The sequence below is a fragment of the Lissotriton helveticus genome, chromosome 12 (genome assembly GCF_964261635.1).
Source record: "Lissotriton helveticus chromosome 12, aLisHel1.1, whole genome shotgun sequence".
Lineage (NCBI taxonomy): Eukaryota > Metazoa > Chordata > Amphibia > Caudata > Salamandridae > Lissotriton > Lissotriton helveticus.
The window spans coordinates 788,736,816-788,749,596 of record NC_136073.1 but is presented as its reverse complement, the minus strand read 5'-3'; the positions used below and the strand labels follow the sequence as shown (position 1 = coordinate 788,749,596).

Below are 12,781 nucleotides of genomic sequence, written 5' to 3'. Positions count from 1 at the left end.
TCTGGGCCTAAATCCATCGTTTTTTTGCACTCCACACCACCCCAGGTCAGACATATGCAAATCAGCCTTGACCCTGTGCCTCATTGGAACAGTCCAGCCCGAACTGCCAAGGGGCACAGGGTCAAGACTGATTTGCATATGGCTGGGTTCAAACTGGAATGGCATGGTGAGCAAAAAAACGATGGATTTAGGCCCAGATCTCTGTACTGGGGTGAATGTATGACATTGTTCTGCATTCTGTCCATCACCCTTTGTTTTTGCATTTGTCACCCCGAGTGGGACGGTTTTGCTCAGACGTGAGTCCCGTGCTCTCCATGTCACTGGAATCAAGCTATCCAGGCTGATGAGGGCTGAAAGCACGAAACCGGTCCTTGGATGCTTGTTTCCAGTCCAGGGAGGACCTGGCTTGGCAGTTCGGGCTGGACTGTTCCCATGGGGCACAGGGTCAAGACTGGTTTGCATATGGCTGGGTTCAAACTGGAATGGCATGGTGAGCAAAAAAACGATGGATTTAGGCCCAGATCTCTGTACTGGGGTGAATGTATGACATTGTTCTGTATTCTGGCCATCACCTGTTGTTTTTGTATCTGCTCACTTTGCCCATGCCTTAAAACGTCTTTATGCACTTGTCTATCACGCGTTCGGTTTAGGCCTAATTTGGGTGTGTTGTGTTGCATGGTAAACAGTCCACTATTTACATGCGGAAAGAGCAGGCAGGTTGGCTATGTGCCTGCCGAATGTTGCATGCTCTGTGGCTCCTCTGTAAATCTTTGCACCAAATACCAAACTGTCCTTAGGTGAATGCTGCATTTAGTATATTATTTTGGCAACATGGCAAGAACGGGCATGCAGCCGCACTTCTAGTTAGTGTATAAAGCAGAGCACAGCAAGGTCTTGCTGTGTCAGAACTTTCAGTGAGGGGTGCAACATCAACATTTCCATAATTCGCCCTGCGATGGACTTGGATACAATGGCCGTTCTGAAAATATTCTTTGCACAGACACACTATCCTGCCCCCAAAATTGAAAAAATACAGTTTTGCAAATGAAAATGTACATTACAAAAAAGGGGTGTAAGGGACTAGTTTCCGTTTGGTACTAAAAACATAGGGTGGATAGCTTCTCCATTTTGGAAGGTGTTGATCTGAGGCAGGTGGGGGTTACATGGATCTCCGAGGTTTGGTCATTTGGTCAAGCCTGGGATATTCTAGTTCCACCGTTAACCTCAACCACAAATTTTGCAAAATCATCAAAAGTTTGTATAATATTTACAGACGCTTTGTTTCTTCCTGCGTTTTTAATAGCTTTACTTCAGAATCCTGCAGATTTGATAGAATGTACCGCGCTCTTTAAAAAGGCCCACCATCTTTGGCGAAGCCTTTAAATTTAAGATGGGCTTCTGCACGTTGCCACAGACAGGTTTGCATTTTTTTAAGCTTAGGGCCTGCATAGCTCTTTCATACAACATATCAAGAATGGACTTTAGTTCAGACCCTTGTTCAAGATTGACTGCCTTTCTTTTCTATCTGTTCCCTGCCCTTTATTCCATGGCTTTCCTCCCTATGCTTACGTTTGTCTCAGCCATAACTTCTTTAACATCATTTTGGTTGGCTGACTTGTATCCTTCCACCTGTGAATAGGGTAGCTACTTTTTAGGTCTGTGACAGCACATGCATTCACGCTTGCAAGAAATATTATTTACTGTGAAGGGCTTGGAGCCTGCCCATTGCTTCCCATTCATGGGCTTCATTGTCTCTCTCATGTGCTGCCTCGTAATTGGTCAGTGCGTGCCATCTTCACTACTTCTTCTGTCTGGAGCATGGACCAAGTACTGATTGTTTCATCTAGATTAGGGTCTATCCGCTGATGCCCTTTTGATTGAGGTACTATTTTTATTATCTTCTACTGTTTTCGTTCCTGCTTCTTCCCACCGATTTTCCCCTCACTCCCCTTTTTCCATGTTGCTTCTTCCCTCTCACACAGCCTCCGTTGTCTGTGCTGCCCACCACTCGCCATAAGAAATGCACTGGCTGCGTCCATAGTGCTTTTTTTTAACACCCTGCTCCTGTACCATAGCGCTCTATTTTTGTTTTTATTGTTTTTGCTTTTACCCATGCTTTCTCAACAGCATAGCTAAAAGATGGCAGCAAAGCTAGTAGCTCTCATATAGGCGAGAGCTATTGGCATTGCCAATGCTCATTTAAGTTACTTGCACTCCATGGAAGTGCATTGCTTTCTATGCTCCCCATCTCCCCCCCCACACACACACACACATGCTGCTTATTTTTGTTTACTCGTTTTATGTATTTTTTATGATGGCCCGCTAGCTGCACTCTGCTACTGCAGTGCTCAGTTTTGGGCTTTATCTCTCCTGTCTTTCCCTCACCATTAGGGTTCTTTTTTTTAGGTCTCTCCTAGGCAGCGCTTGCGCTGTTTCTTCGAGACATGCTTTCGTCAGGATATGGGTGTAAAGCTGCGCCCACTTTCCACCCATCTTTTTAATTGGCTCCTGTCCCTGTCCGTTCTAAATGGTGGCTTTTCATTGGTCAATATGCGTAGTAGTCCCTCCTTAGTACCGCCTAGTCTCTTCTTGTAACTTCCCATTAGGACACCCCCTGTTACATGTGTTGTTTCTCCCTAGGTTTTAATTACAGCCTCAAGGCTCTAGTTTCTTAAAAGGCTTCGGGCAAGACACACACTTGGTTCTAAGCTAGGCTGGCAGTGGTTACTTCACTCACTAGAACATCTCACATTTATATGAGACCATCTATAAATTTGCCTTCATCAGCTCCACACAAAGTACAACCGTATCCGAAATTAATGTAATAATTCTTTTGTCACATTTCAAATCTACTAATTGTATATATGGACATAGCTATTTGAATGTACTCCAAGTACTGTCTTGCATGCAATGCATTATGGGTAGGTGGGTTTACGATATCTTCTGCAGGGTGCAGTCCCATATGTGACTAAAAGAGGTCCACAGTGCCGGTACCTTGCTCACAAGGGAGCTCTAGGAGCAGCTTGCTGTACTGCACCGAGCCATGCAGTGCTGGTGCCTTGCTCACTAGGGACCTCTAGGAGCAGCTTGTGGTACTGCACTGAGAAATGCAGTGCTGGTGCCTTGCTAACTAGCGACCTCTAGAAGCAGCTTGTAATACTGCACTGAGACATGCAATGCTGGTTCCTGGCTCACTATGCTAGCATTTACAATGCACTAGGTCTCGTATTTCTGAAAGTATGAGCTATTGGTGTTGCATTATTATTTGCAATGCCATACCTAAAACTGTCAGTAATGCAAGACATATTGCATTACAAATGCTTGTTTAAATATTGAGACCCTTGGCAGCTACACTCTGCTACTGCTACACTGGGTTTTGATTCAGAGCACCCCAGTGCTGTCATCTCAACCAACTTCGGCCTCCTGCCACAATAGCTTCTCTGCTTTTTAGGTCGAGCGTAGCGATGGACCTTCTCTTGTATACTTTAGTATACCTATATGCTTACTGAATATGTGGACACGAGTCGGACGCGCGCATTTTCCGTCTCGGATTTGGCCTTGTGAGCGCGCGTTTGCTGCTGGCATGAGCTGTGAGCGTGTACGGCGGCGTCAGCAGCGTCTGTTCTCGCGCTCCTGCTTTCACTTTTGAGACGCCACAAGAGCCTCTCGCAGGCACCTTCACTGTTCAAAATGCGAGTCATGGAGGAAATGTATTGATGTGCTTACTTTCTGCTTACGGGCGCATCGCGCACATTCACTTTCACCTCCCCCGTCGGCTCCACGGAGACAGCTACTTTCCATATTTTCCGAGTAGTGGTAAATGAAAGTCACGTACGCAGGCGCACCAAGGACGTGAATTCAGGCCACGCTTTCGCCCTTCTGACAGGTTCGCATTTTCACAGTTTAGGAATGTGTCAGCGCCAAACTCAGGAGCAATCCGATTCTTTTTAATTAAACACATTTCTAAGAACATTACCTCACAGGCGTGTTGACTGAATGGATATTTAGAAAGGTGCACTCTTTGCCTTAAAGGCAATCGCAGGGTACGATCAAGGGTATGTTTTAACTATTGTGCCGGCTCTAATCCGGGCTTCAACGTTTGACCAAGATGTGTGATCCTGTGCAGGTAACTCATTCTGCCAATAGTGGATACTGAAAGGTCGAAATGGAGAGTCCTGAGATTGGTGAATACAATACCGTCAGTTATTTACAGCGCTTGGAAACCGCAGACCAGCGCTATAACACGCAGTAGAAAAATTGTTTCCAGCTACCAGAAAGAGAGGAGCTTGTTGCAAACCCTATAGAAATATATACAAAATGTACCCACAATCGCCCTCTTTGCCTCAAAACCTGCAGAAGAGGTAAGCCCCAGATGTGCAGTTTCTTAAGGGATCAAAGGTAGGCGCGGTCTGGGTCGGAACACCTTCACGCCACGCGAATTCGATCACACGCCCCGTATTGTGTATAATATTCGTCCTGATGAAAGTGCGGGCGGATCTCCTTTCAGTGCAAAATATCACGCAAGCCTCTGCTTTCCCGCGCTGCTGTTTTCATGTGTGGCGCCAAAGAGCACACAGGGCAGTCGAGGGGGCTGTGTTCTCAAGGAAGAATATCGTCCAAAAGTGCCCCAATTGTTTGTTTTCACGCGTCCAGTGTTCATCTTTATTTGAACCCGAAGGATTGAGACATTGAGACTGGCCGGCCTGGGGGCTATAATGAAGCTGAATTGTTACATATTTGGTAATAATGAAGAGGTAATTGATCTAAGTGTTTAACACCTGTCGGCCAAGAGTTCCAAATAGGGCAACCTCAGCCTTTCATCTTTTCAAATCGGAACACTGAGCACCATTACTGTGTGTCAACCTGGCTCTTGCACATTCCAGGGCTTAGAATCGGTATAGCTCCTTCTTTAAACTATTTATTGGCAAAAAATCGAGTTATTCATGGCCACCGATGTTTGGGAAATTAAGTTGAGTGTTTTTGAAAATAATAAATACAAAAATTACTTATCCAGCCAATCTCCTAATTTGGTGTTGCACGAGTGAAAATAGGCAAATAAGCTAAAATGTAGGTAACTGACCGAAAGAAAATCAATAAGTGTTTTTGATATGCTTTTTTTTGCACTCCCTTTTACCTAACGTGACTTGACAAATACCCTTTTTTCGTTTATACACAAAAACAGATTTTGTGTGAATCTGAACTGAAGACAGCAAGTGTCGGTCCCACATTAGCATATCACCACTAACATGTATGGAACCGACTTGCAATGTTTGTTTTGCCCTTAAGATGGGCTCAGCCATACAAAAAAGAAAAACACAAAAATTCACCATGTAGATTCATGAAACACGGTTTGGTGTAATTTCACTCTCTTAAGGGTGCACTTACAAATACGAAAACTCAGTTGGGGGGCACACAAGTTCAGGGCGAGGGCATTTTCTGGGTAGGCCATTTTCTTATAAAAAAGGTGAATACCTCAAAACTCGCTACTTTTTGGTATTTACGTACCTCTTGCAGGACGTTTCCTCCAATTTAGACATGCTGTTCTGGCAAACGTAAGTTCCTTTGCAGGGGGCAATAGATAAATAACCCTCTAATATATAATGCTGCGTATAATATGATGGTGTATGGTCGCCATTATTTAAATTAGTTGCACTGAGGTGCATCGCATGCAAATATATCTCCTGAAAACCTAGGGTGAATTAAGCCCTCATGGTCCCACATGGACACCCCTGATCTATGCTCATCATGGCTCCGAAACCTTCGCTATTAAATGGCAGTGCACGACCATAACGGTCTGATTCCTCTAAATTTTCATCTTAAAAATTAGTTCTGGTTTAACAACCAGGTGTCCTATGTTTTACAACAGATGTCTCATATTTGATTACGATTGGATCTAGGTTAGGAAACTTGAAAAATGCTATTAGGGACGGACCTGATTATATGCACATACATTAGCTTGTTCAAGTGCCATGATGACCGAACAGTCAAAATGATTTCAGTATTCCATAAAGCTATTATTCAAGTTTACTCTACTGTTGGCCACACCAGAGGCTAAACAACATTTCACTGAACACTCAAAAAAACTGCTCACATTTGCAATGCAACAGGTCTCGCAGTTGTGAGAGTTTGAGCTATTGGCATTGTAAATGGCAATGCCTTTTATTTTCGTGTTGGTTTTTAAAACATAAATAAAAGGCATTGTCATTTACAATGCCAATAGCTTAAACTCTTGCAAATGCGAGACCTATTGCATTGCAAATGCTTGTTTTTTATTGTGGTTTTTGTTTTTGTTTTTACGAAGATGTGACAGATGCCCTGTACTGCTCGCCCTCATGCTTTTTCCGATTGCCTTCCTGCTTTTGCTGATTACCTGTAAACACACAAACTTTATATTTTAATTTTTAATTTACAGTTCTGAGATGACTGTCCCCCCATCTTAGAACAGGAATTTAAAATATACTGACATTTCAGTACAGATGCCCAAATAAAATATAAATAATATAAAACTTCTGTTTTGTTCTTGGAAAATATGCAAACATTGTAAAGCGACTTTTTAGGGAAATTGGCAATTTTATTTTTAAATTTCTGGTAACTGCAGAAAGAAGTGAAAATGAGCCCGATTTTATTGTAGACATTCTTGCATTTGTATACTGTGTGCATAGATTTTTAAAAAGCTTCGCTTTATTTCATGCTCTTTTACAGGACCACTATAGAGGGCTTCTAGATGAAGTTAACCGCAAGATTTGCCCAGCTTGGTTTGCATGATTAAGCAGCAGATGTATATGATGGGTTCACATTCTGAAGAAATTTCATGTGTGATGAGTCCATATCTGCTAATTAACTCTTCGATCAAATAATGGAGCACGCGGCTACTGAGTAATGTTGGATACCCTAGAGCCACTATAAGTTCCTCTTTCCCAAATCTATACTTTGGCTCCTACCTTCCTACTGCTGTGCAAACCCTATGTGCAGTTCCAGGCCGTAAATGTCTCTTCTATTTCAGGCATCGACTTCAAGATACGGACGGTCGAAATAGATGGCAAGAAGATTAAGCTACAGGTCTGGTACGTGAGACGGGCCGAGCAGCTTCTGGTGGTGTAATATGGGAGAATGGACATTAACAATATTTAGCTACAAGAGTTGAGGACCACAGTGGTCCTATGAGGAAGAACCTGTGATTGCCTGATAAAGAAGGGGGGAGGGGTGCGCGACGACAGAAAGGAAGTGGGTCCATCTGGGGTGGGAAGTTCCCCCTTTATCAGACAGACAGACACACACACCTTACATTTGTTTAAAATTAGATGAGCTTGATATCTACTGATCCCTTTTTGGGGGGAGAGGCTTCCACTTGATCACTGTAAGACACTCCCACTTGTCACTTTTAGGAGAGACTTCCAGTAATCTATCAGAAAGGAAGGTCCCCACTGAATAGACCCATCCAGCAGTCTGATGTAGGAGAAGAGGCCCCCACTTGCAAATTATAGGACCTGGGAGGAATCCAATTTTCCCATGTAAGCGGAGAGAGCTCTTTACTGACCCTACAGAAATAACTTTTTTATATAGCGTTTTACATTAAGTTTTGCCATCTCTCAGCACTGTAAATGACAGTTGTTACGTTCTCCGACTTAATGGTACTAAATTCACCAAATTCAGAAGTATGGCAACTGAGTTGGTTTTGCCAGGATTCAAACTCGTATTGCGACTGTCACAGTGATGTCCGCAGTAAGTATGGAACTCACGCCACCATCTTGTTGGTTTAACTTAAGCGAGCTCCTGCCCTTTTTATGTATGACTAGAGGCATTCACTGTACTGGAGTGCCTGGCCTCCTCTGAAACCATATAAAACAAGCATTGGTAAAGCCAGTAGGTCTCCACTTTGGGCCCTATTGCCTTTGCCAATTGCGTATGCCAGTGCTGTACAGCGTTGGGATGCTGTGCAGCAGCACAAAAAAAAGCTACAGTGGCAGTCGTGTCATTCAACGGACACGTGCATTTGTCAGAATGCATGTGCGTGGCAGCAGAATGAGGCAGGCGCCTTTTGCTTTACTTTTTTATTTACCTATCCAACGTTGCGGTTGCAACCTAAATTAGTACATAAAAATAAAAAAATACTTTTATCAGGGCAACAACACCCATAAAAAAAAGATAATGGGCGTTTGAGTGACTTGGGGGTAATCGAGGAGCGAGTGGAGGGAGGAAAAGGAAACACGGCACACGGAGTGTGTGGAGAGAAGTGCAAGAGGGAGAAAACGCCCCAGAAGTACATGGGTGAGCGAGAACAACACAGTGTGCAGGATTGGGATGTATAATGATACAACGCGTACCATCACAACGCGGTATGTTACATCGCGGTTTTTACAATGCAAGTCGTTACATCGACTTGTGCTGGAGGGCGCTGGACTTGGGAATAGTGTGAATTACTATTCTAACTCCAGTCTACGTACATTAGGGAAGGTGTTGGAATAGTAATTCACACTATTCCTTAGTCTAGAGCGCCCTTCTGTGCAAGTCGATGTAACGACTTGCGTTGTTAAAACCACGATGTAACCATACCGCGTTGTAATGGTTTCGTGGTAAAGGATGTTTCCCTCAGGATTGGGTGAGAGAAGCACATGGACGAAGGAGAGCAGTGTGAGGGGGCAGAATCACATGGGCGAGAGAGAGAGAGAGCGACATGGAGTGGTGGGAAGGGAAGCACAAGGGAAAGAGCTGGGAACCTATGCACTCATGGAATGCTTAAGCAAAAAGAAACGAGAGAGCAGCCAAGGAGAGAGGGAAAACTACCACCAGGCGATCTGAAGCGCATGGATTGATTAGACATTGAGTCGGAGTAGAGATTCGTCAGTGTGGATACTGAAGTGGTCTCACTCGGAGAGGGGTTTCTCAAGAGAGAGAGGCCAGTGACTAGGTATCATCAGAAGTGAATCCCTCTACCTGCCTCAAAGAACTTTCCTGAGAAGCTAAGAAATGACTAGACACAGAGTTACAACTGAATTCTCATTGTAGGACTGTCCACTTTATTCCTGGCATTGAATGGGCAAAGAGAGGGAACTCTCATATAATGTGCACTTTGTGCTTTTCTGGAATGTGTGGCTTTAATAAGCCTTTTAATGCTTCTTTATTTTAGGGACACAGCAGGACAGGAGAGATTTAAGACTATCACAACAGCCTACTACCGGGGAGCCATGGTAAGGAATGAGCATTTGCCAGAAAGCTAGATGTGTGCTGAGGCACCATGGGTGTGCTCCATAGATACTTGGAAGGAGATTGCATGTGTCAGGAGTCTGCCTCCTTAACACCATACCCATGTAAAGGGAAGTGGCTGTGGTTTTGAGGTGGTATGTGGTAAACATTTGTGGTAAGGAGCAGGAGTAAGTCAAGAGCCCATGGTAATTGACAGATGCCTGCCAAGTGGTCGTGGTGTGGCATGGGTGTGTGCTATACAGTTGCAAAGTATACAGAAAAGGGATGGGTGATGTAGGGCAAAACCGGTCGCATGTTGCCTGCGTTCCGGTTCAGCAAGGACCTGACTGGGAATTTTGTCCTGGACTGTTCCCATTGGAGCAGGGTCAAGTCTAATTTGCATATGGCTGGGTCCAAACTGTGTGCAAAATAAAGATGGATTGGGATGTGGCCCGGGTAATTACTAATGGCTGAGATTAAATCATTCCACCCATCACTTTTTTCTATACTTTAATAAATGCATGTATGCAGAGAAGCCATGGTAAGAAATGGTTGTGTGTTGCAAGATCATGTTAAAAAAATAAGTGGGGAGAGATGATTGACAATTAGGACAATGGGGTGTTCTCAGTGTCCATACAAGTGCGATCAGAGGATTCATGTAAAGGAGTTTCTGTGATCGCAGTAGCGATAGCAAATGAATGAGGTCATGTACTGAGTGAAATAGTCATCACTGAGCTTGCTTTGGAAACATTGCATTGATGATATTGTGTGTGGAGAGATTTGCCTTCCAAATTACTCATGACAGATTAATCAGAACGTTACTCTGTGGATCGAATTAATAGCACTTTCCGTATTTATCCAGTGTACTTAACGTTTCTTCCCAGGGAATAATTCTGGTCTACGACATCACTGATGAAAAATCATATGAAAATATTCAGAGCTGGATGAAGAGCATAAAAGAGGCAGGTGCCAGTTGTACTCTTAATATTTACCAGCATGGGGAGTAGGGAAAGGAATCTATTTGATCATTTCAACCTTCCCGATCTTATATGGGTTGGATTGCGGTAGATTCCGGCAGCCTTTAGCCCATTTGTAGATTTAACCTTCCGGCTGTATTAGAAGTTGGGTTTGGCATGGGTTTCAACTCTTTTAGGTGAACTTAAATTTGTGATCTCTGTTGAACCTTTTTTGATTGAAAGTGTATTGGGATTTCTGTGGGTGCTCCTGGAACTGACTTGGATTGGATTCTTGTGGATTTTTTTACCTTTTGGCTCGCTGTTGGTGGGAACTTCTAATGTTTGAGTACTCTGGATCTAATGTGGACTGGAATTTTCGGTATTTGAAACGTCCAGATCAGAATTAAGTTGGGATCTTGGTGGTATTTGATATTTAGACTTCATGGATCTGTTGTGCTGTATTGCGTTGGACTTTCTCGATGAGCTCAGAGTTGAGAATGTTATGTACAAGTGAGAACTGCTGAATGGGCTTTAGTTTGGAACCTGCATTGTATCATACTTCCTGGATCTGATGTGGGTTGGATCTTTGTGAGGTGAAACCTCCTGGGTTGCTGTGGTCTGAGGGGGTCTAGAAGGGGTTTTGGTTTTTCCACATTTGATGTGTGATGGGATTGCTAGTGTTTGGGGCCTGCTGGAACTGCTTTGTATTGGGGCATCGGTAGCATTTGAGTCCTTCTGGTTTTGATGTGGATTTAGTTCTCCGATACTGGATTGGCCGTGAGATAAGATTTGTGAAGGGTTTGACCAGAATTGACTAGGGTCTCTCTTGGTGTTTATCTCTTGGTCCTTTGGTGGTTTGTGACTTCTGTGGTTTGTATGGTGTCCATAGATTGATTTGTGGCCCTGTGGTGTTTGGTACCTCTTTGGTCTCATGTGGGTTTGGACCTCTGTTGGGCTTTTGAACCTCCATGACCTTACTTGAGTTGGGACTTATGTTAGATTTATAGGCATCCTGCCTCTCCTGTGTGTAAGTTTCCTTGTGTTGGAAACTCCTGGATCTGTTATGGGTTGTAGTTGTGATCTAGTTGATCATCTCATTGGACTCTGTTGGGTTCAGGACTTCATGTCAGTTGGAACTGCTTGGATCAAATTTGCATATTGATCTTTGTGGATTAGCACACAATGTTTTTTTTATTATAGATTGGGATATTCCTGAAGACCCGGAGGATCTCTTTGGGTTGGGAGGTACTCTGTGGAGGTGGTATTTCTTCAATCTGGTGTGGGTTGGGAATTTATGAAGGTTAGTGTCTCTGTGGAGACGAAATACGAATTTACATCCACTGGAAGCAATAAGGGTTTAATTCCTTGGTTGGTATCTGTATTGTGTGTGTGTGTGGGGGGGGGGGGAGGTAACCTTTGGATTAAGAAGTAGTTATGGCCTTTGTGGATGTTAAGACCTACTGAAGCTGCTGTTAATTGGCATCTCCATGGAAACATAGGGTCATTCTGGTGGTTCCTCATGTTGTGGGTTTCTGCTTCCACTTTTTTGCGCTTCGAAGGTACTAGCCTTTAAACTTTGCATCATAAGGCTTTCATGCTGTATTTTTTTTGTAGAATGCTTCGGCCGGAGTAGAGAGATTACTGTTGGGGAACAAGTGCGATCGAGAGAACAAAAGGAAGGTCCCCAAGGAGCGTGCAGAGAAGGTGAGAACATGTGCTTGAGTTTTTGTGGTGCCTGTGCATGCATCATAATAGCTGGGTGTATCAGTGTGCATGCTTCAGTCTGTGATCGTGTCAATGTTTGTCAGCATTACCATTTGCAGTGTTCAAAAACAAGAAGCAATTTAGGCAAATGTTCAAACCACTGTTTAAATCCCACGGCAAAAGTTAGAAAAAATTTATATATTTATGTTAAAATGCAAATAAAACTAGTTGCAGTTGTTAATCCAAAAAAGTAGAATGAGCTAAAGCTTAGTAAATCTACATGTTACTTGCAGGACATCTGTTCCAATCCGTAGAGAGGATACTGTGTTTTACCCTTGCTTGGCCAATAAAATAAGCGCCATTTGTGCCTATGATACAACCAATGATGACTTGAGGTCCAATAAAATAATTCAGTTTGTGATGTCTGCAATGAAACTAGTCATTTGTTATCATTGTTGTTGTGTATCTTCTTCCTTCATGCTGCACTTTACCAGTACCGAGGAGAACGAGCAGGTGAGCGCTGTTTGAGTGGCAGTCAAAAAGGATGCTTGTAGAATGAATCCTGACTTGTGATGTACTTAAATGGTAACTGAGAAAAATGATAAAATTGAGAGATGGGAGAGTTGATGCTGGTGTTGAGACAAGGTTTTTGGTCAAGGGACTGGCTTGAAGAATGCCTCTTCCTTTGTCTTCTGTTCCCCCATCTTCTAAATTTGGAGCGCTTAGAATACATTCAGGCAATGGTAGTAATGTTGTGGTTGACCTGCCGTCCCCCTTGCGTGCCAGTCGAAGTTTGTCTAAGACAGCCATATGTATCATCATGGGATGTCTAACTGATTGCAAGCACCAGTCTGGTAATATACAGTTTAATCTTGGTTCTTTTTATTATTACTTTCATCCAGAATGATAAATGAGTGGCTTTTCTATTCCCTTAACCA

At 43.4% G+C, this 12,781-nt stretch overlaps 1 protein-coding gene across 1 annotated transcript in view; it reads left to right on the top strand.

Moving 5' to 3' along the window:
• RAB13 (RAB13, member RAS oncogene family) overlaps positions 1-12,781 on the top strand; it is a 56,328-nt gene that overhangs the window by 27,695 nt on the left and 15,852 nt on the right. The window contains exons 2-5 of the mRNA XM_078669775.1: positions 7,004-7,064; positions 9,128-9,188; positions 10,068-10,145; positions 11,754-11,843. Coding sequence (XP_078525901.1) covers positions 7,004-7,064; positions 9,128-9,188; positions 10,068-10,145; positions 11,754-11,843 — 290 coding nt within the window. The remainder of the gene's footprint in view (positions 1-7,003; positions 7,065-9,127; positions 9,189-10,067; positions 10,146-11,753; positions 11,844-12,781) is intronic.